Genomic DNA, 24,343 nt, shown 5'->3' with positions numbered 1-24,343 from the left:
ACATGTGATGTCCAGGATTTCTATAAGTTATAACGTGATGTCCTCAGGATTTCTATAAGTATAACATGTGATGTCCTCAGGATTTCTATAAGTTTATACATGTGATGTCCAGGATTTCTATAAGTTATAACATGTGATGTCCCAGGATTTCTATAAGTTATAACATGTGATGTCCAGAATTTCTATAAGTTTATAACAACATATTCAGCAAACCTTCCATGGCGAATATCATCCGCACTTAACATCTTTATAGGGCAACTTTTCTTTCAAGGTAGAAAACATTATTCCAAACAGGTTACACATCCTTATATAAAAAAACACTTCTTTTTCAGAGATTCAAGCAGCCACCATACTATCTATAAGCGCCGGTTGTGACACGGTAATACGTGTCATCTCCGGGTTCGTCCTGACCTCAAGTTTTTTTCGGAACAAGCGCCCCCTGGTCTTTAACATCGTCACTTTCTCAAGGGCTCCGTGCTCTTCCTGTTTCCCCACATGACCAGTTTCTCGGGGTTCGCCTGGCTATCCGTCTCGAGGGGACCTTCACGGGAATTAAAATGGCACAAGGTATTTATGTACCTTTTTTGTAATTGAATTTATCCGACGAGTTTCAGTAATGTTTACACGGCGAGGCTTGCCGAGTCATGTTGGCCTTTTGAAACGAGTCGGATATATTCAAGTTCAAATAGGCCACTAACATAATATTCTATTTTTACTACAATTTTTATTAAAACATATCTGGTGAGGGACAATTTAACTATTAGCTTTTTTAATTGTTTAAAAAACAAGAGTTCAAACAGTTTAAACCTATTTAATACATGCCGTACTTATTTACAATTATGGGTGATTCCGTCACGGTTACGCCACACGAATAGGCCTCGACCAATTTCCATACAAAGGGCACGAGCAATCCGACAATATATCGCTACTTCCTAGATCCAATTATCAAGCATTCCAAATGTTACTCACTCCTAAGGTAGAACAAAAAAGATTTGTTCAAACAAACCCTAAATTCTTGTACTAAAAACCAAAGATTGGTGCGATTTTCAATTTACAAATTGTGTATCCTTACGTCAAGCATAATCAATTATTTATCCCCGTCGATTTAAACTGTTGGCGTAAGCAGGCTATTCTTTGTTGATGTACTTTCGTCAATCAACTAACCAAGAAACGAACTATTCCCGTCCAAAATTTAAAAGAAACTATGAACCACAATTTAAAGGTGTAAATGTCTTTTTAAGTCTCTGACACTGTTCCCAATACGTATTTTGTTTTTCGAAAAAAATTCACACAAGTGTCACTTTAAACATTGTGTTATTCGTGTACATGTTACATTATACAATCATTTTAATATGCAATCACCTCCGTTTCATTTTCATTTGGTATATATTCCAACACTTTTATTCATATTTTATCATTATTATCCACCCTTAAAACGCAAAAAATCATAATCCAACTGCGTTTCAAAATGCGTTTCAAAATGCCCAGACATTAGCGTCCTTAAACTGAATGATGCAATCAAGTGAAACGTCATTGGGCAAGTGCGTGCAGTTTTGCGATTTGTTTTTCATCAAGTTAAAAAAAAATCACTATATAAAAAACTCTGTTGTGGATTTAAAAACTTTCTGGCTTAATGTTACAGGATTGGATGTTGGATTGATACATTTAAACGCGTTACCTCGTTATAAATTTGGACCTTTTCCAACCGGAAACACAAACTTCCACAAAGTAGTCCCTTCTTGGTACTTGTAGTATTGAGTTGTGTCAAGGCAGTTAGGCGTTAAAGAAAAGTTTATCCGCCACCCAGAGTATACTTTAATGAAATGATTAAGGCTGTGGGATAAAATGGTGTTATTGTTCCTTTGTGATGTTGTTTTTTGTTTATAAAACACCCTCGTATTTAATATATTAAAATGTTTAACGTTAACATGTTTTATATTCATTGGCGTTCCCATATGTACTTCTCAAGTGTCATTTCTTTATTAATTACTTTTCATTAAAGAAGAATAATAATATTGTTTTCATCATTTATTTGACTTAGGGATGCCAACGAAGAGCGGGACTGGTGTTCTTCATTTAATTATTGAAGTATTCGAATATTTTAGTATTCGATTTGCCCGGTATTCAATATATGGTAACAAGACCTGAATGTTAGTATTTTATTATTAACAAAGTTGTCACGCACAGATCATGAAAACGAGAAGCAATATAATCTGTTAAATTGCATCAATTATATACACGTACAAGTCCTACCAAATCAAAAAGTTATCATCCGCGGTTATCTTATGTTACTCACTTAAAATGACAGCCGTTTGACGCCTATGGTAACCATGTAAGCAACAACCGTTTAAAGTTTCGAAAATGATATGTCTCCGGAAACTTGTTTAATTGAACTTAATTGAGCATTATGCACTTGATACTAGACCACGGTTGACACGTTCAACTATGGGATTATCAGTTTCAGTGGTGTACGGAAGAAACCCCCTCCGGAAGAAACCCCCTTCGCTAAAAACGGCAGGGCGGAAGAAACCCCCTTTCATAGTTTGCATACGCGGAAGAAACCCCCTCGCTAGTTTTGCAAAGGCGGAACAAACCCCCTTCGAGTTTTCAGACAGGCGGAATAAACCCCCTTCCATAGCGGAACAAACCCCCTTCCAGACGATTTAGTTACATTTAAACGCACGGTAATTGATTACAGAAATTCACTTTAATTTTCAGAAAGTTCTCGGGAAGCACGTTTTTTGCATGATTCAATTTTTTTAAAAGACGAATGCTTCGGTTATTATAGGAAAATATGTACGAAATATCTTCGTCACTATCGGCTCTGCGTGCTAATTTTGTGTGTTTGTTATTTTTATCAATCAAGTACAAGTTAACGCATATAAAATGGTATAATCTCACTGAAAACGCGTGCAAGACAAATTCACACGAGCATCTCATCATTAACAACTTGTGAACAAACGGCCGGTACACCTCTTTACTCAGCACATAACAGTTTGGAATAGATATTCGCACCTGCATTTAATTATATAAAAGGTCCTTTAATGTACCGGCTAGTTTTGATAATGATTGGCGCCTTTGCGGCTCGTGTGAAGTTATGTACAGTTTTTTTTAATTACATTTGCTCGATTAATTGGTATGTATATGTATACACATCGTTGGTATTTCGAATATATCAATAATGGAGATCATCAAGAACAACAAGGGTGGGCAGAAGTTGTGTTACAGGGGGTACTGCTACACGAAGAAAGCAAAGTCAGCGGTAAGCAAGCGTTGGGAGTGTGACCACGGGGTTCACAGAAATGCCGTGCTATTGCTACCACTGATCTAGAGGTAAGTAATATTATACCATGTACTTATACTAAAAAATAAATGAGTCTTTTTCTACAAAACCCATGTATTGCGATTATTTTTATATAATATTAATTTTGCATAAAATTCCAATTCGTCACATCTATATTAGTCATAATTACATTTTTAAAAAGGCTCGGACAAATGAATAAGTACTTGATATTATAAGTTAAACGATTGACCTGTTTCATCGATATGTATGCTTTATGTTTCAGCTCACCGTAATGAAGTCAGTGACAGAGCACACCCATGCCGCCGACATGTTCAAGGGAAAGACTTAATACTTAGGAAGGGGATTTATTCCGCCTGTCTGAAAACACGAAGGGGGTTTATTTCCGCCTGTCTGAAAACTCGAAGGGGGTTTGTTCCGCGTATGCAAAACTAGCGAGGGGGTTTCTTCCGCGTATGCAAAACTATGAAAGGGGGTTTCTTCCGCCCTGCCGTTTTTAGCGAAGGGGGTTTCTTCCGAAGGGGGTTTATTCCGGTAATCGTTTCAGTTTCAACCAACTGTCGGACAACAGTAGGGTTGAAGGTCGTTTTGACACCTACCCTGTGTACTTGAGAAGTTGGCGACATAGAGTGATGTTATTTAGATACTACATGTAACAGCTTACATATACGTTCTTAATACGCCTATTAATCAAAGTAAAGACACAGGTATTCGAATAATTCGTATCTTACGAATATTCGAACCTACAAATATGCGTTGTCATTCCTAATTTTTATAAATCAATCTCAATTTTGAAATTAGGTAAATACTCACAATTAGTTTGTTATACAATTTGGTATATTTTTTTCAGGTTGTGTAAGTTATGCGTTGACAAATACAGGTACTTGAATATTAAAATAGATGAATTTTTAAAAATAAAAAGCGAGACATTTGTTTATTTAAAAAAGCTCCACTGATTTTTGGCAAAGCCTTGTTTTCAAATTTGATTTTCAATACAGTAACTATAAAATATTAAAACAAGATAAATACTTAAAACATAGACGCTCTTTCCGCGCAATTTTCAGACGGTTCTGCTTGTAATAGACAGTGTCCGCAAGAGGTTGACATAAGAAAATGGACGTCAACTAAGAAGAACGTGTAGCATCACTTCAACTAACTAAGTACCACACCAGTATATATCAAACGTGGATGATACGTTTTAACTTCATATCAATTTCTTTTCTGAACATCATTTCTGATACTCCTTAATAACCTGAAATTAACATAAACACTTTGGACATATGAAATCTGTTTTATATCATTTGGCTTCATTTCGACCATTATAATAAGATCTGCATATTTTATCCTATGTATTTATTTACTCTACTATTTTACCAATTTATAACCTCCACTGTTGATATATGCTTGACCTCTACTTTTTGACCCATGAATGATTTTTTTAACTACCACGTTATGTATGTCCGCCACTATTTTACCTGCGTATGACATTAACTCTGTAACCAATTTATGACATTAACTACTTGACCCATGTATGACCTCCACTATTTCACATACATGTATGTATAACATTTACTATTTTACCTATGTATGTCCTCCACTATGTCACATACGTATAACACTTACTATTTTACCTATGTATGTCTTCCACTATTTCACATATTTATAACACTTATTATTTGCCTGTATGCCCTCCACTATTTCACATATGTATAACACTTACTATTGTACCTATGTATGTCCTCCACTATTTCACATATGTATAAAAACACTTACTATTTAACCTATGCATGACCTCCGCTATTTCACATATGTATAACACTTACTATTGTACCTATGTATGTCCTCCGCTATTTCACATATGTATAACACTTACTATTGTACCTATGTATGTCCTCCACTATTTCACATATGTATAACACTTACTATTGTACCTATGTATGTCCTCCGCTATTTCACATATGTATAAAAACACTTACTATTTAACCTATGTATGTCCTCCGCTATTTCACATATGTATAAAAACACTTACTATTTAACCTATGCATGACCTCCGCTATTTCACATATGTATAACACTTACTATTGTACCTATGTATGTCCTCCGCTATTTCACATATGTATAAAAACACTTACTATTTAACCTATGTATGTCCTCCGCTATTTCACATATGTATAAAAACACTTACTATTTTACCTATGTATGTCCTCCGCTATTTCACATATGTATAAAAACACTTACTATTTAACCTATGTATGTCCTCCGCTATTTCACATATGTATAAAAACACTTACTATTTAACCTATGCATGACCTCCGCTATTTCACATATGTATAACACTTACTATTGTACCTATGTATGTCCTCCGCTATTTCACATATGTATAAAAACACTTACTATTTAACCTATGTATGTCCTCCGCTATTTCACATATGTATAAAAACACTTACTATTTTACCTATGTATGTCCTCCGCTATTTCACATATGCATAAAAACACTTACTATTTAACCTATGTATGTCCTCCGCTATTTCACATATGTATAAAAACACTTACTATTTAACCTATGCATGACCTCCGCTATTTCACATATGTATAAAAACACTTATTATTTAACCTATGCATGACCTCCGCTATTTCACATATGTATAACACTTACTATTTTACCTATGTATGTCCTCTACTGTTTCACATATGTATAACACTTACTATTGTACCTATGTATGTCCTCTACTGTTTCACAAATGTATAACACTTACTATTTTACCTATGTATGTCCTCTACTATTTCACATATGTATAACACTTACTATTGTACCTATGTATGTCCTCTACTGTTTCACATATGTATAACACTTACTATTGTACCTATGTATGTCCTCTACTGTTTCACATATGTATAACACTTACTATTGTACCTATGTATGTCCTCTACTGTTTCACATATGTATAACACTTACTATTTTACCTATGTATGTCCTCTACTATTTCACATATGTGTAACACTAACTTTTTAACCTATGTATGACCTCCACTATTTCCCATATGTATAAAATTTACTATTTTACCTATGTATGTCCTTTACTGTTTGACCTTTTTGTGACATTCTTGTTTGACCTGTATATCAACTCCATTAGTTTATCTTTGTATGATATCCTTAGTATCTCAACTATTAGACCTATACCATGTAACCGTTATTGTACCCCATTACATTAAGCTTTTGTACCCAACAAGGGTTTCCCTGTATGCCTTTGTTGTTTACCTTTAAGGGCAGTGTGGTGTTACTAGACATGCTGGGTGTGGACAAGTTCGCCAGCTCCCTGGCCGTGCAGTCGGCGGCACAGTGCTTATCTATTCTAGTGGGACCTACCATTTCAGGTACATGGCAAGTGTGTATTTCAAAGTTTATGAGGTCCATCCGCGCATGGGGCTGCATTATATGCGGACCCTGAATGTGCCCAGGTAATACTAGACTCACGAAAGTTGTAACGAAATTTAAATTATAGCTGCAATATCCAGCTATCTTCTGTAGTTACTGAAATATTTTCAATGTTGGTGCGGTCTTGTGTTGTGTGGAGAAGCCAGTATACCCACAGGAAACCGCACCTGTCCGGTATGGTGACCACCAAACAAACTCTCATCCTTCTTGGAACTGGAATTGAATCCGGGTCGTGTAGGTGAGAAGCGCGTCTACCAACCACTGATCTCACCAGACAGCCAGTAATGGCCTATAATTTCACACTAATTATATGTTTTGAAGGGAAGTGATTTGTAACCCATGAACATAATAGCGGGCATATAATCTTTTCAAAATTGCTTATAACTAAGTAATTGAATAATACTTTATCATGTTATTAGCTGAGGCGGCCATCTATGTTAAACACTTTGGGAATACATGAAGGAATTAAAGATTATACATGTATATTTCAAACATAATGTTAGAATATGTTTTAGCAAGCATGTTTGACGGCTGTAATTAAGTGTATTGTTCATAATCTGTGTTATAGAACAACTGGTCGACGTTTGTTTAACATTTTCTGTAAAATAGAATGACTGATCGACTTCTGTTATTTATATTATGTGTTAAGATCAACACGTCAACATCTATTGTTTATTTTCTGTGTTACAAAACAACTGTACGACCTATTTTGTATTCTGTTTTACAGGTCGATTGGTTTATGTCTATTTTTCATATTTTGTGAAACAGGTCGACTGTTCGAAGTCTATTGTTCATATTATGTGTAACAGGTCGAATGATCAACGTCTATTGTTTATAATTTGTTTAACAGGTCGATTGGTCGACGTGTATTGTTCATAGTTTGTTAAGATGTCGATACATCGACGTCTTTCGCGTATAGTCTGTGTTTCAGGTCGACTGCTCAATGTCTATTGTTCCGATTCTGTGTTACGGATCGACTGGGTAACGTCTATTGTTCATATTCTGTTTTACAGGTCGACTTTTTCAACGTCTTTTGGTCCTATTCTGTAGTGCATGTCTACTTGTGAACGTTTATTATTAATCATATTCAGCGTAACATGTCTACTTGTTCACGTTAATTGTTCATAATCTGTGTTAGAGGTCGACTTGTTCACGTTAATTATTCATATTCTGTGTTGCACGTCGCCTTGTTCACGTTAATTGTTCATATTCTTTGCTGCATGTCGACTTGTTCACGTTAATTGTTCATATTCTGTGTCACATGTCTACTTGTTCACGTAAATTGTTTATATTCTGTGTTAGAGCAGGATTTGTTCACGTTACTTGTTCATATTATGCGTTACATGTCTACTTGTTCACGTTCATTGTTTATATTCTGTGTTACATGTCTACTTGTTCACGTAAATTGTTCAAATTCTGCGTTACAGATCGACTAGCTCACGTTAATTGTTCATATTCTGTGTTGCATGTCGACTTGTTCACGTTAATTGTTCATATTCTGTGTCGCATGTCTACTTATTCACGTTACATTCTTATATTATGTGTTACATGCCTACTCGATCACGTTAATTGTTCATATTTTGTGTTACAGGTCTACTTGTTCATGTTTATTGTTCATAATCGATGTTACAGGTAGATTTGTTCACGTTTATTATTCATATTCTGTCTTACAGGTCGACTTTTTCACGTTCATTGTTCATATTCTGTGTTGCATGTTTACAGTTCGACATGTTGACTTCATTTGTTAATATTCTGTGTTGCTTGTCGACTGGTTGAATTCAATTGTTCATATTGTGTGTTACAGGTCGACTTGTTGACTTCATTAGTTAATATTCTGTGTTGCTTGTTCTACTGGTTGAATTCAATTGTTCATATTGTGTGTTGCTTGTCGATTGGTTGACTTCAATTGTTCATACTCAGTTTAACATGTCGACTAGGCGACATCTACTGTTCATTATCTTTGTTACAGGTCTACTTGTTGACTTCAATTGTTCATATTCTGTGTTGCTTGTCGACTGGTCGACGTCTATTGTTCAAATTCTGTCATGCTTGTCGACTGATTGACTTCAATTTTCCATATTCTGTGTTGCTCGTCGACTGGTCGACGTCTATTGTTCTTATTCTGTGTTGCAGGTCGACTAATTGACACTTCCGGGTCATACCAAGGCGCCTTCATCTTCGGTGGAAGCTCAATTTTATTAGGGGGCGTTGTCATGGCAATGGGAAATATTTACAATAAAATACTAACGAAACGATCCACGTCTGCGATAAAACAGGAAGGCAAAGAAGAAAATTGACATCAACTGAAAACGATAGAATGCATTTATCGTCGATTTGGGAAAGATTGCCTACATGATTTTGCTACCTTAAATAATTGCAATATTTTGTCAGCATTACAAGCTTCCATATAGAATGCATTGTTAGAATTATATTGTTTCATCTAAGTGACCTCGTATTTGACCATGAGAGAAATAAATAGGTTATTTCTATTATTGCATTCATAGTTCGTTCACCCACGTCAGATGAATATTGCTCTGTGATGTGTTTACTACGTCATAATCTCAATTGTGATGCGATATTTGTCACGAAACTCAATTTGTAAATCGTATCTTAATAAATTAACTCAAATAAAACTATTTTATTAAGACACTTACTGAAAATATATTAACAATTAACATATTTTATGTCACACAAAAGGTTATTAAACATCGTCTAAACATATCGTAGCTTGTTAGGTTTAAAGGCCGTATTGTACAGGCAGGACCTGGTGAACAATCTCAATTTAGCATGTTTGTTTTGGAGCAGTGAAGTGGTGACAAAATAACTCAGGTGAATCTTATATAAATGATACTGTTAAATAGAATATTTTAATGCGAGACAATTGACATTTCATAACAGATATAAGTTTGTTTAATAATACAATTTATACTTAAATACTTATTATTGTATTGTATTTCTATGGAAAATATTGTTATATTTAATGTACCTATAAATGTCTGTGTTGTTTTGCCTTGTTAAAAAGCTTGGTGGTGGTTGATCAACATTTTCCTCAATACTGTCTTTTTTGTTGCTGTCGGTGTAAGATTGTTTCGGACACCAAACATGTAATTCTCAAAAAAGATTATGAGTTATGATTAGATAATATCCTTTCTATAATATCGGACTCGGCTGATTTTCAACAAAGACGCGTATTTGACATGTTTTATTATGATTTGTCTTCCTTCTTTTTTCTAGGACACGGTTTTATTATGATTTGTCTTCCTTCTTTTCTCTAGGACACGGTCATTCTACTGGATATCCTGGGTGCGGACAAGTTCGCCAGCTCCCTGGCGGTGACGATGGCAGCACAGTGCGTGTCTCTTCTGGTGGGGCCTACCATTTCAGGTACATGGTCTTGAATTTCACACTTAATATTGGGTAGTAATTGTTCATTCGTGAATTTGATAGCAAAAGCTAAGTCTTCTTGTTCACGTTAATTGTTCAAGTTTTGCGTAACATGTCTGCTTGTTCACGTTAATTATTCATATTCTTATGTACAGGTCGATTTGTTCACGTTAATTGTTTATATTCTGTGTTACAGGTCGACTTGTTCACGTTTATTGTTCATATAGCTGGGTTACAGGTTTACTTGATCACGCTTATTGTTCATATCCTGTGTTACAGGTCGACTTGTTGACTTCAATTGTTCATATTCTGTGTTGCATGCCGACCGGTTGACGTCTATTGTATATATTCTGTGTAACAGGTCTACTTATAGTCGTCATGTGTTAATATTCTGTGTTGCTTTTCGACTGATTGACTTCATTTGTTCCTAATCTGTGTTACATGACGACTGGTTCACGTCTTGTGTTCATATTATGTTGCCTGACGACTGGTCGACGTCTATTGTTCTTATTCTGTGTTACAGGACGACTAATCGACACTTCCGGTTCATATCAAGGCGCCTTCATCTTCGACGGAAGTTCGATTTTATTAGGGGGCGTTGTCATGGCAATTGGAAATCTTTACAATAAAATCGCAACGAAAAGGTCCAACCTTGCGGAGACTTGGAAGGGAACAGAAGAGAATAGACATTAATTGAAAACGAAAGAATGCATAAATGATCGATTCGCTAACGATTGTGTTCACTGCTTTTGGTGTCTAGAGTTTTAAATAATGATCCAGAATTAAAGAAAACGGAATAATTGTTGCAGACAATAAATTGTTAGCTTTGAATAGTTCAATCTGGGTGACCAGGTATTGACTATGAGAGAAATAAATAGTTTATTTCTATGATTGCATTCTTTTTTGTTCACCCTCGCCTTTCAAGAAAACTTACCAACCACTCGACCAGAAAATACATGGCACTGTCCCACTGATATTATGCAGATCAGTGATCAGAATTAAACAATTTTAAACAATTAATCCACCATTTCATCCAGAAAGTAACAATGCAGCATGCAAAACCAAAGTATCTCTATTTTGACAAACTTCGTCTTACGCACAGCTGGCAGCGTCTCTGAACTCCGCACGAACGCAACATCCACAGGACTTTACAGCACCTCGAAGTCCAAAAGAAGTCGCGTTCCCCACCCACTTTGACTTAACACGTGGAAGGCTTTTTTCGGGCCAACCGTAACGTTTACCTCTCATACAAAAATGTATCTTACGGAGATGGGCAACTTAAAAAATAAATCACTGTAATTAATTCCAATGTGCACATAACGTTAAAATCCAGTTTCATTATGTTATTGTTTTTGTTCTTTCAATTTTGTACACTACATGTTTGCATTGAAAAGGAGCCGTTAGATGCTACACATGAGGTAGCAGTACATGTCGAATGTGTAATTATAAAAACTTAATTTAAATGTATTTGTGATGCACGCATTGTAGTTTTATGCATTGATACCTGCAACAGAGAACATCTTCAACCTCATTAGTTGAAAGATCAACGGAATATTGAAACCAGAACGAATTTGATATAATCATCACAATACGATTTTGTTAACGTGTCAGCTTTGTACATTTTGTTATTTGTTTGTTCCGTTTATATTGTTACGAGAAAAAAAAAGTTGTTTGTTTTGCTAGTCAAACTTATTTAATGTCATAAATGTACCATAATATTGAGACCTTGACACCATCACCTGTGGCAGTTTTTTAATGTTTAATTTTAGTAGTATGATAAACCATCCTATACGACTCGAGTTATACTGTTCAAGAGGCCCTACTACTACTACTTCTACTACTTCATGAACTACTACTACTACTACTACTACTACTACTACTACTACTACTACTACTACTACTACTACTACTACTACTACTACTACTACTTCTACTACTACTCAGGTGAGTTAAAATCAACGATACTTATTTGCATCCTTTATTTCGACCAAGTGTTTTCAGGCGTTTATCTTCGAAACAACACGTTTTCTGTAGTGGATCTTGAGGTTCTTGATTACGCCCTGGTCCATCGGCTGTGTGATGCTGGTGGTGTTTGGTGGCAGGATGACGAAACGTATAGCCTTCAGGTCTGAGACGTCCGGATAGGCGGGGCAGTTGTCTACAATCATAGCGATCTTGCGACGTTTTCGGAACATCTTCTCGTCGAGGGTACTCAGCCATTCGGTGAACACGTGTGGCGTCATCCACGCCTTTTTGTTTGCCCGGCAGGTGGTCGGTAGATGATGGATGATCCGAAAACAGCGAGGCTTCAGAGACTTGCCGATGATCAGCAGAGGCAACTTTTCTGTGCCACTCATATTGGCGCAGACCATGACCGACAGCCGTTTCTTGCTTGCCTTCCCGCCGTGACACGCTATGGACTTAAACTCTAACGTCTTCTCTGGCAGTGCCCTGTAGAAAATGGCCGTCTCGTCGGCTTTGAAAATGTCGTCGGCAGCGTAAGTCTCTAGGATAGTCTTTAGCCGGCACTGCCACATGGTATACGCTGCGTCGGTCTTGTCTACAGAGTTGGCTTCTCCGTTGATTTTTTTCATACACAGGCCGTGCCGATTTTTGAATCGCTCCAACCAGCCGCCGGAACAGTCGAACTCGGTGCTTGAGACGCCGAGTTGCTCAGCATAAATCTTGCCTTTACCCTCATGGTCTCGCCGTCGATGGGTGTATTCTGCTGTCTGGCGTTTTTGAACCACGTCAGTAGGGCCGCTTCTATATCAGGAAATTTTTACGTCCGCGCCTTTTTTCTTGCGAGCTCGTGATCGCCGGTCAGGAATTTCGCCTTTATCTCGTCCTTTTTCCTAATCCACGTTTAGAGCGTATTTTGCGGAATGCCAAACTCTTCTGCTATCTTCTTCTTGGTATTGAGGCCTTTCTCGACTTCTATGATGGCCTCGTACTTTTCCTTGAACGACTGATTTTCAAGCTTCCGCTCAGTCCCCCTCTTGGCCGATCCAGATATCCCCCCGGGTTGGATACTGGGTCCTTCTCTGGATTGCTCGACCGACAACTCAAAATATTCTTTCAAGTTAGCCATGATAATGACTGTTGGAGTTCAATGATAGAACAACATTCTGTAAATTTGCGACGGTTTATATACGCAAAAATATAACTCAATGCATTTTGGAATGTTGTTTGTAAAAACAATTAGTCTTTCGGCCCTTCGGCCTTTCGGCAGGCTGCGTATTAATTGCAGTTAATTGATGTTAAAGTGACAGGCCTTACTCAAGTGTTAATGGCTAACGACATTACACACGTGTGATCATTGTTGCAATCAACGGATCAATTATCTACGGCACAGTATCGGGAGCAGCCGGGCGAAGCGGGACGGTGAAGTATCACAGAAAAATTTTCTCACCTTTTGCCGACACTTTGACAGTTCTCGCACTTCGAGATAAACCACAGTAAATACATGTAAAATCGGGACTCGGGACAAAATTTTATATCGACATATCGGATTATTCGAAATAACGAAAATCGAGATATGCGATGTTTATTCATATAGGTAAAGAAGGAAAAAAAGTTCGGACATTAAGATTACTTCAACATATCGAGAATATCGAGATATCCGATGTCGAGATAACGAGAGTGGACTGTATTTGCAAGAAAGCAACACTATGTGACAACAGCCTCATTCATCATATACTCATTCGAGCTAGTTTGAATATTAACCGTCTTTATTTTCTTTTGAACCACTATACCTACATGGTACATCGAAGAAGTACATTAAAAACTGATTAATAACGCTTCTATTTAAGTAGATACTAGCGACGAATGGCTTCATTGTTTACGGAAATGTCCGAAATGATTACGGTATGGTTATATTGTTTACGGAAATACGCGAAAGGTTTACGGAAAACCCCGACCGCTGCTTAACCTAAGTATTTCCATTCTATACATAGATGGTGACGTCAATACGTTATTATCACGAAGTATTTCTGAAAGTAGTAATGTCAACTCTATTCTGGTTTGCAACATATATAACAAAACTGGTTTACATAACGCCGTAGAAGCGACCATTAATCGATAGAGTTTGTGACCGTAGTAAAATACAGCTAAAATACGATTGATCTTAGTTGTTTTAATGCTGTGATCAAATGTGTATTATGAGTTATTCTAATGGAACGTTGTTGCTAAGTATCTAATGGAACGTTGTTGCTAAGTATAATAAAATTAGATGACCGGTTAATATTTTACAGTTATAAGCGATAAATATGTGAGCTCATAACTTTGCGCCAAATACTACGCGTGTACCTGCACTTAGTAGGGTTAATGATACAGTATTTAAATCTTTACATTAATTTGTTCAACCGAGGATAATTCAGGCTATTGATTAATTTGGCAATAAAGTGATACCGAAGAATTCTTCTCGGAAACTCCCATAAAATGTAAGTAATACCGGCGTTCCAATAGTACAGGACTCATTTTAACGGTATTTTGTGAGTTTTGTTGCACGGGAGGCAACTAAGGGAAAGTTTGTGTCAAACCATTGATTGTAGTCTCCCCAGCTAAGCCGATTTGACAACATATGTTGCAAATTAAAAATCGAAACTTATTGCTGATAAGAATAATTGTTTGAAACGTACCGGTAATGTGTTACTAAAACAATGTTTAAATCAATCATAAGAAAATAAAAGCTTGAAGAGGTATTTATATATTTTCAATAAAATATTGCGTTTAAACGATGTCTAAAAAATAAAAAAAGATTGCGTCAAGGTTTCAACTTTTACCGCATATAACCTTTCTCTTGCTTTATTTAAGTTGACCATGTACAACAGCGTTAATATTGACATACATGGGTTACTCTGCAGTGAAATATAGGTCACAATATACTAAATAGTTTCCCTATATAATTCAATGTAAAAGCGACAACTTTGAGCGAAAATAAATGCAACATTTTGCACATAGAGATCCCCATAACCATACCTTTTCTTAAAGGCCATTCTAAGCGGAATCGATTTATGCAATAAAAAAGATATGTCATGTTCAAACCAAAAAAGAACTTGACGCTAATCAAAATCGACTGTTTTTGCAACTTTTTTTCGGCCGTTTCTTAGTGGAATGTAACCTTTTTCAGTGCAATGCTTTACTTAAGTCTCCAAGTTTATCATATTTCAGGGATTCGGTCGTGAACACCTATTTATGCCCTACCATTATCTCCGAAAGATAAACTCCGAACAATAGTTTAAGATGTAAAACATGCCTTCGGGTCAACTATGATATTTTTTTTTAGAGAGTACAGCCCTACATGAAACGAGTATTTAGTATATTGTAAGCTATATTATCTAACATCTAGGGCAGTGTGTGACCTGAGCACGTTATCTTAACCCGACCACGCGACGATCTTAACACGATAAGGCTCAGACCATAATTAAGTTTCATAAAATAAATTATCGGCATCAACATAAACTCAGTCTACACTGACCGGGGTAAATGAAAGTTCACTTCCTGTCAGGACATAAATTGGTTAGATTACATCTAGAACATAACTGAATGTGATCAAACAGGCGCTCAACATGATTAAAAATTTAACACGTGGAATTTCTTAACTTATAGGTAATACGGTTTTTACATATATGTAAATATGTTCACTAATATTGGAACTGTATATGAGTCGCGCTCTGGGAAAACGGAGTTTAATGCAAGTGCGTGAAGGGTCGTCCAAAAATAGCCTCTTCGGTTCACACAGGTTCACCAGAGACCACACACTCCGCGTTTATGGTATTTTTCGTTTAAAAGAAGAATATCCTAAGCAAAAATCAAGTTCAGTAAAAAAAAAACTGTGTTTACTGCACGGGCTAATCTGGACCGACACTTAAGCACACGCATTTAAACCCGTTTTCCCAAAGCTAGAAACATATACAAGTATAATAAGACTCCGATTAATATTTAAACATGTGATCATGTTCCGCATTTCAGCATAGCTGTCTCGGTTTCTCCAACCAAAGACAAACATGACCGTTACTGATGACCCGGAGCCCGATGACGCTAAGATGTCGGTCATTGACGGCTTAAACCACGACGACGGCGACGACGGATATATGACGGTGGACAGCAGGGATCAGATTCTTGATCATGCCGACATGGAGTCGGTCCACGTGGAAGTGAGAGGCGAGAGCCCGGATGTACCGGAGGTGACGACAAGGGCGGCAAAGGCGCCCGACGGAGGTTGGGGTTGGTGTGTGGTTCTTGGGGCGCTTATTATGAGAACCGTCATAGGTAATAACGGTCTCCTCGCGTTTTTTTTAATTTCCGTAGGAATACAGTGTGGTAAAAACATTGTAATGCTTCGAATAGCATATACCGGTATACAAAAACATAACATTTTATGACGTCGTTCATCGCAAGACAAACGATATGTTTAAATATATATATATATATTTAAACATATTGTTTGTCTTGCGATGAACGACGTATATATAATTCATAAACTGCTATCACACTGCGCCTCCGTTAAAAAGATAACCTGTATCGTGTCAAGGTGGGTTTGGCCGCTCACACGGTCTCTTCTACCTGAGGTTCAAGGACCGATATGGCGGAACTGCGACCGAGACGGCACTGGTGACGTCACTTACAGGCTTCGTGCGCATGGCATCAGGTAGAATTATCATATTTTAACATCATTGACTTCATGTGTTCCAAGAAATAAGATTCTAGTAAATTCATAGAAATCATATCTCAATATTTGAGTGTCACATGAACTTACATTTTTGTCATTTACGGAAATTTTTTATCCTAGAATATTCGGGAAGTGAGCTAATGGCGTTCGTAAAATTCCCCATATCCAATTCAGTGCTTTGACCATTTCCGGAATGTTGCATCCCGAAAATTGAACCGGAAGTAAGCTCAATGCGTCAATCCGTTTTCAGGTCCATTTGTGAGTGTTCTCAGCGGCCGCTTCTCATGTCGCTTGATTACCGCCATAGGGACTGTGGTCCTCATGGCCGGCGTTGTCATGACCGGATATTCCCCGAACCTGCTGTTCCTTTACTTCAGCTATGGCCTCGTTGCAGGTTCGTATACAAAACGTGACCTAAAATCATTTTGCGATGTCGAAAACAAGTCGTTTTTTAAATAAATACACAATAAGATTGGTAACAATTGGTACTAGACCCTTTGTTTTCTTCAATGAAGCCTCCATTTCGATGTTTTCGGTTCGGAACTTGATCTAGCTCTAAGGTTTTCAGCTAGTATTTCACATCATTTTAAGCTATGTATTACTAGTACTTTAACCTAGTATTTCACATCATTTTAAGCTATGTATTACTAGTACTTTAACCGTAACGTACAAGAATAACAATCGAAATGCAGCTTTGTAGAATCAAGAAGATTTTACCCTAATTGCGGACAGATCATAATTCGGATTGTTGTTCGATGATTTTTTTTAATATAAATATTGTCTCAGTACAGGCGTTTACGCTTTTTCCTTATTTTATCTATTAAACAGTACTCGACGAATGTATACATTTACAGGTCTCGGTAGATCCTTGGCGATGACGCCGTGTCCGATACTGCTGGGGTACTACTTTGATAAGCGTAGGAGCCTCGCATTCGGTATTGCGTCTGCCGGGTTCAGCATAGGAGGATTTGCGATCACTCCGCTGATAGAACTACTATTCCAGGAATATGGCTACTCGGGTGCATTTCTCATCCTCACTGCCTTTACCATGAACATTTTCGTAGCTGCAGTCTTGTTCAGACCATTACAGGCCGATAGTAAAAGGGGGAAGTGTTCAAAGTTAGTCAATGCTTTTAACCGTACGCATAATTGTTATAAATATACCTTACTTAAGCATGCAAATGTATAAAATTGACATTAAGAGTTAAAAAACTTCATGTTTGAAAAATCATACCTATGCTATATTTGTTGATGTATTTATACGTGTATTTTGTTGAAAGTGTACATAAGTTGTTTTTTACCACGGCTAATGGGTTTCATGTAAATAGAAAATGTATTGATTGCTAGGAAGTAACCTTCGCTCGCATCATAAGATCCGTTCATATCACTTTTATTATAAACCTTTAACGCATACAGACAGACTCAAGTGGACTCAGATGAAGCAAAACAAGCCCTGATTCAAACAGCAATAGTGAGTAATGAACTACGTCAAAGTGACGATATAGCCGTAAATGGTTCTGCAGTGAATGGACACGTTGAAGATGTAACCATCGCTCTGAAGACGTGTGATAACAATGTGGCTATTAGCGATCTCGCATTTACTAACGGTCAGTCTGAAAATATTGGAATATTACTTGAAGACAAGTCTGCATCTGCAAAAACGTGTAGTTTCTTTCCTAAAATAATTACAATTGAGCTTGCTACTACTAACGAGAAGAAATCAATGCCACACGACGAAGTGACTAGTCAAACAAGTAAATTAAGCGTAGACAAAACAGCTTCCGAGAACGCTAAAATATTTGGAGCCGAGACTGACACTACAAATGAAACGTCCGAAGACGAGACTCAAACACGAAATGAAGAAGATGACAATAAAAAGAAGCAAAAATGGATGTCCTGGTCGATATTGAAGAACCCGAGGTTCATGTGTTATACGTTCGCCATGTTCTGTTTCTCGCTTCCGGCCTCCGGAACGTTCTTTCCAGCGTTGGCCAAATCGAAAGGTTGCACTGGTAAGTAATTACTGTGCATCCCCATAGGAGTTTTCTCTTAAAAATGTAAAAACGACATACCCGGTAATTTCTTTTTTCAAAATCTACATAAGATACTTTTGCATGTGCATTCACTCATTGCGTGTTGCAATATAATTACAGGCGTGTCAAACTTTTTTAGAAAAAAAGACTTTCATGTTCTTTTAGTTAATCAAGTAAAATTAATGCAATACTATAAAACATTACATGTGTGGTTCTTTTTTGTAAGCTATAACACGGCATATTCAACAAATCTTAGATTGAAGAAATACCATTGGCGCGTATACTTATTCAGGACAAATTTCCTTAAAACCTAGGTAACATTATTCCAAATAGGTTACCCATCACTATAGAAAAACAACAACAACATTCGACTTCAGAGATTCAAGCAGCCACCATACTATCTATAAGCGCCGGATGTGACATGGTTATACGGGTTATCTCCGGGTTCGTCCTTGACCTCGAGTTTTTCCGGAACAAGCGCCCCCTGGTATTCAACATCGTGACCTTCTTTCAAGGGTCCGTGCTCTTCCTGTTTCCCAACATGACCAGTTTTTCCGGGTTCGCCTTGCTCTCCGTACTTGAGGGGGCTTTTACTGGCATTAAAGAGGCGCAGGTAAAGCGTTATTATTTTCGTAATAACATCCTCATATTGAATATGTCAACGTAGTTTGACGTTTACATTTTTTATTCCTTCATGTTTGTCGTTCACATGTTTACTCCTCATGTAACTTTTCATGAATGAAGAAAATATCAGCTGTTTTTATCATTAATTTTTTTTTTGATGGCAACTATTCAGTAACTAAGATTGGTTTTCAATTATTTGATGATTTAAGAAATTGAATATTAAAATATTCGCTATATGTTTACACGATCTTTAAGTTAATAGTATTTTATTACGAACAAAGCTGCTACAAACATATTATGAACGCGTTCCGAAATATATCTGATTACACATCAGTATCAGTTAGAATTCTTCTTATATAGTAAGCTCAACTATGTTTTACCTAACCTATGTCCTCAATGATAAATACTTCCTATGACCAACCTCATTCGCTCTTAATAGTATAACGATTATTCCGAAAAGCCTCATGCTACCCAACTTTTGATAATTATTAATAATAATAATCTCGATCATTTTATCAATATATTTCTCTCATTACATGAACCGTTTATACCATTTATATTTTCCTTGTTTGACTTTTAAGGGCAGTGTTGTGTTACTAGACATGCTGGGCGTGGACAAGTTCGCCAGCTCCCTGGCCGTACAGATGGCGGCACAGTGCGTGTCGCTTCTGGTGGGACCTACCATTTCTGGTACATATCCCTTACTTTAAGACTTAATGCGAAGTCAATGGAAGTAATTATTTATACGAGAACACAATAGCGGACAGGTTCTCTGTTCAAAATTGCTTACTACTCGGTAGTTAAGTAATACATTACCTTGATATCAAGGCTGCGATGGGCTTTTATGATAATCACTTCTTGAATGCGTGGTGAAATAAAGATGCTATATTTCTTGCGCATTGAAAGATTACGCAATGGCAGACATGTTTGACCGTCTCTATCAAGTGTATTGTTCATTTTCTGTATAACATGTCGACTGGTCGACGTCGTTTGATCATATTCTTTATGCCAGGTCGACTGGTCGATGTCTTTTTGTTCATATTCTGTGTTACAGGACGACTGTTCATCGTCTTTAGTTCATCATCTGTGTGACCGGTCTACTGGTTAACTGCTGAAGTTCATATTCGGTGTAACAGATCGACTGGTCAACGTCTTGTACACACAATCTGTGTCACAGGTAGACCTGTCGATGTCTGTTGTTCATATTCTGTGATACAGGACGACTGGTGCACGTCTATTGTTCATGTACTGTGTTACAGGTCGACTGGTAAACGTCTTTTGTTCATTTTCTTCGTTATAGGACGACTGGTACACGTCTATTATTAATATTCTGTGTTACAGGACGACTGGTACATGTCTATTGTTCATATTCTTGTTCATATTCTTCGTTACAGGACGACTTGTACACGTATATTGTTCATAATCTGTGTTACAAGTCGAATGGTACACGTCAATTGTTCATATTATGTGTTACAGGTCGACTGGTCGATGTAAATTGTTAATATTATCTGTGTAACAGGACGACTGGTAGATTTCTATTGTCCATATTCTGTATTAAAAGGTCAACTGTTAGACGTCTTTTGTTCATATTCTGTCTAAGAGGTCGACTTGTCAACATATATTGTGTATATTTTTGGTAAAAGAGCAACTAACTGTACGACCTCTTTATTATTCTGTGTTCGATATCGACTGTTGACGTGTTCTTTTCATAATATGTGTAAGATGTTGTATGAATGACGTCTATTGTTCATATTCAGTGTTACATGTCAACTAGTCGTTATATATATATATATTCATATTCTTTGTAACAGGTCGACCGGTCGACGTCTTTTGTTGATATTATGTGATTCAATTCGACTGGTCGATGTAAATTGTTGATATTCTGTGTTTCACGTGGACTGGTCGACGTTTATTGATTATATTTTGTGTTTCAGGTCGACTAAGCGACGTATTTTGTTCATATTCTGTGTTACAGGACGACTGGTTCCCGTCTATTGTTCATATTATATATTACAGGACGACTGGTACACGTCTATTGTTAATAATCTGTGTTACAGGACGACTGGTCGACAATTCAGGGTCATATGAAGGCGCATTCATCTTCGGTGGAAGCTCAATTTTATTAGGGGGTGTTGTCATGGCAATCGGAAATATTTACAATAAGATCGCAACGAAAAGATCCAACCTTGCGGGGAAATAGAAGGGAAAAGAAGAGAATTGACTAAAACTGAAAACGAAATTTGGAAACGATTGTTTTCATGCCCTTGGTGCCTAAAGTATTATATAATGATTCATTATTAAACAAGAATATCAGTGAAACTGATGGATGCTCCCAAATGATGCGCTTTGTCAATGTATGTGTTAATAAACACCTAAAACATCTATTAGCCTCGGTGACCTTGACCCAGTGACCTCAAACCTCATCAAAAGGTAGAGGTCAATGCAAGGTACCTACATGCCAAATATGAAAGCGATTGGTTAAGTATTAAAGGCGCTATGAGAAACGGTAGCAAAAGTGTGACGGAAGGAAGGAACATTTTTTAGTTCTCAATAGTTCATCTGAGTGACCTCATATTGACTATGAGAGAAATACATAGGTTAGTTCTATGATTGCATTCATTTTTGTTCAACCACGTCTGATATCGCACAGTTAGTAATTTACAACGTCATGATCTCAATAGCTACGAGATCTAAGTCTCGAAACTCGGTTAGAAAAAACTTCAATTACGATTACAAAATACCGCAGTGTGTGTTTAACGCAAGGTTCTTACACATTATGTGAACATTCCGTAAATATTTAGGTTTAAAAGCCGAATTTCATGGGCAAGGCCAGGTCAACAACTGCTATTTGAGCATTGTATTGGAACAGAGAAAATGGGGGCGTAACCGTAAGTGAATCTCATAAAAAAATGAACGTTTAAAATAGTAATACCATTATATATTAAAGCGACACCATTTTATTTTGATTTATTTGGCATGGTATATATTACTTTCTTTAACAATACATTTCTTAAAAACATACGTTCAATTATATTTTTTCCATAATACGCCTGCACGCTTTCGACAACGGCGCTTGTATGGAATACAATTTCCATTGATGTAGGCTATTTTTCCTATTGTTGCATGATGTAATGTGATGTTCGATGGTTGAGCGTCAAGAATGATTTATATAATATTTTATTTCCTTTCGGTAATGAAATACTCGTAAAGTGGGGTTACATGAAAATACACTGGCTGAAATTATCTGTGTGTCATAATGTTTTAAGATATATTAGGGAATACAAGTCCCCTTCCCTTAATTAATAATATGCAGTTATGTATCGTTAATACATACCGGAACGCTTTAATAATATTATTGTTTAAAATGATTGATATGATGACGCGCTTTGAATGCCAGACCAAGTTTTGTTACGTGAACTAGAAATAATATTTACAAAACACATTATCATGTATGTTGTTAATATATTCAACATATTTAAAGGCATTTCATTTAAAAAAAAAATGCCTGTATACGCTCATTTTGCCTCTAGTGCACATTTACTTTGGAGACGCTGATCAATTTTTAAAAAAAAGGTTTATTTTATTCTCAACTCCGCCCATTTCCAACATTAGTATAACGCCCCCCACCCCACCCCCCCCCCCACCCCCATCCATTAGCAATTTTAAGCGCAGCCCACATTTGAGATTATCGCACGTCGCGTTCGAAATTTGTTTAGTCCAGCCCACTATGATAAATTTTAAAGTTGAATGTTGCTTATGTCGTTAAAATGCAAACAAATTTAGCTGTTCATTTACACTTACTATATGCCTCTACAAAGCAAAGAAATTGCAACAAAATGCCATTTTCCATTGTCTCAGCCGACTACAAGAGCATATGATTTGATATTCGTAGCCGTTAACATGACCATCTAATAATTAGTCACGGCCGTCAGCATGAGGCGTTTTTCAAAACCCACTCGAATTTAATCGTTGATAGAAATGTTGTTTGTTCATGTGGGATGCTGTAATTTGGAATAACCGAAGAAAAAATATTAAAAATGTCAATAAAATGTTTTTCATATTTATCTTCGGTCTAAATCTTGTGAAATTAAGAGTTTTACTGAGAGATTGGTGAATTTTGTTTGATTTTGACCACAGTGACATTCTAACGGATTTCTTGAAAAGTAAGCAGCTAGGAAAATAGGGATAACGTTCGCAAAGTCCTTCTTACTTAGGCTCGCAAAAACACATTCAAGCCTGCTCAATCCAAAACGTAAAATATATCTTCGGTCTAAATCTTGTGAAATTAGAGTTTTACTGAGAGATTGGTGAATTTTGTTTGATTTTGACCACAGTGACATTCTAACGGATTTCTTGAAAAGTAAGCAGCTAGGAAAATAGGGATAACGTTCGCAAAGTCCTTCTTACTTAGGCTCGCAAAAACACATTCAAGCCTGCTCAATCCAAAACGTAAAATATCAAGAATATGGAAATACTTACACTCGGCTTTCCGACGACATGTATACACTATCTCAGCCGTCGCGTGATCCAAAGTCGCCGCTGGAGGAGATTGAACGGTGTAAGAAAGTAACAAAGCGCCATGCAAAACCAAAGCATTTCTATTTTGGCAAATTTCGTCTCATGCACATCTTGCAACTCCGCACAAACTTAGCATCCTAAGCACTTTCCAGGACCTCGAAGTCCAGAAGAAGTCGCGTTCTCCACCCACTTTGACTTAACACGTGGAGGGCTTTTTTCGGGGGCATTTGTAACGTTTTCATCTCACACTTAAATGTGTATTAATACGGAGATGGACAACTTAAAAAAATAATCACTGGAATTAATTCCAATGTGCACATAAAGTTAAAAACCCGTTTCATGATGCTATTGTTTGTTGTTGTTTCAATTTTGTAT

The 24,343-nt window shown here is 36.9% G+C and overlaps 2 protein-coding genes and 1 long non-coding RNA gene across 8 annotated transcripts; 1 reads left to right on the top strand and 2 right to left on the bottom strand.

Moving 5' to 3' along the window:
• Positions 1–5,030: 5,030 nt before the first annotated feature.
• LOC127838113 (uncharacterized) lies at positions 5,031–6,040 on the bottom strand. Of its 2 annotated transcripts, none has more exons than XR_008029674.1 (4): positions 5,927–6,040; positions 5,495–5,611; positions 5,233–5,338; positions 5,031–5,132 (listed from the first exon to the last, which is right to left on the bottom strand). It is a non-coding gene; the product is annotated as an uncharacterized LOC127838113 (long non-coding RNA). The 2 variants fall into 2 exon arrangements; XR_008029675.1 differs by lacking the exon at positions 5,927–6,040 and adding an exon at positions 5,810–5,880 and having other exon boundaries at positions 5,495–5,600.
• A 6,077-nt stretch (positions 6,041–12,117) lies between these two features.
• On the bottom strand, positions 12,118–13,211 carry LOC127839853 (tigger transposable element-derived protein 4-like). Its single transcript, XM_052368243.1, has 2 exons — positions 13,015–13,211; positions 12,118–12,886 (listed from the first exon to the last, which is right to left on the bottom strand). The coding sequence occupies exons 1-2, from the start codon at positions 13,209–13,211 to the stop codon at positions 12,118–12,120; spliced, it is 966 nt and encodes a 321-aa protein (XP_052224203.1).
• LOC127838112 (monocarboxylate transporter 4-like) lies at positions 12,861–21,832 on the top strand. Of its 5 annotated transcripts, none has more exons than XM_052365682.1 (9): positions 12,861–14,562; positions 16,094–16,393; positions 16,656–16,772; positions 17,044–17,187; positions 17,648–17,912; positions 18,210–18,805; positions 19,204–19,439; positions 20,032–20,140; positions 21,508–21,832. In XM_052365682.1, exons 2-9 carry the CDS (start codon positions 16,129–16,131, stop codon positions 21,648–21,650), a joined length of 1,875 nt encoding a protein of 624 aa, XP_052221642.1. In that variant the 5' UTR covers positions 12,861–14,562; positions 16,094–16,128; the 3' UTR covers positions 21,651–21,832. The 5 variants fall into 5 exon arrangements, with proteins under 5 accessions (XP_052221642.1, XP_052221646.1, XP_052221645.1 ...); XM_052365686.1 differs by lacking the exon at positions 12,861–14,562 and adding an exon at positions 14,700–14,820; XM_052365685.1 differs by lacking the exon at positions 12,861–14,562 and adding an exon at positions 15,075–15,603.
• The last annotated feature ends 2,511 nt before the right edge of the window (positions 21,833–24,343 follow it).

Source organism: Dreissena polymorpha, chromosome 7 (genome assembly GCF_020536995.1).
Source record: "Dreissena polymorpha isolate Duluth1 chromosome 7, UMN_Dpol_1.0, whole genome shotgun sequence".
In the NCBI taxonomy this organism is placed as follows: domain Eukaryota; kingdom Metazoa; phylum Mollusca; class Bivalvia; order Myida; family Dreissenidae; genus Dreissena; species Dreissena polymorpha.
The sequence above is the reverse complement of the archived record's forward strand: the minus strand, read 5'-3'. Positions and strand labels throughout refer to the sequence as shown.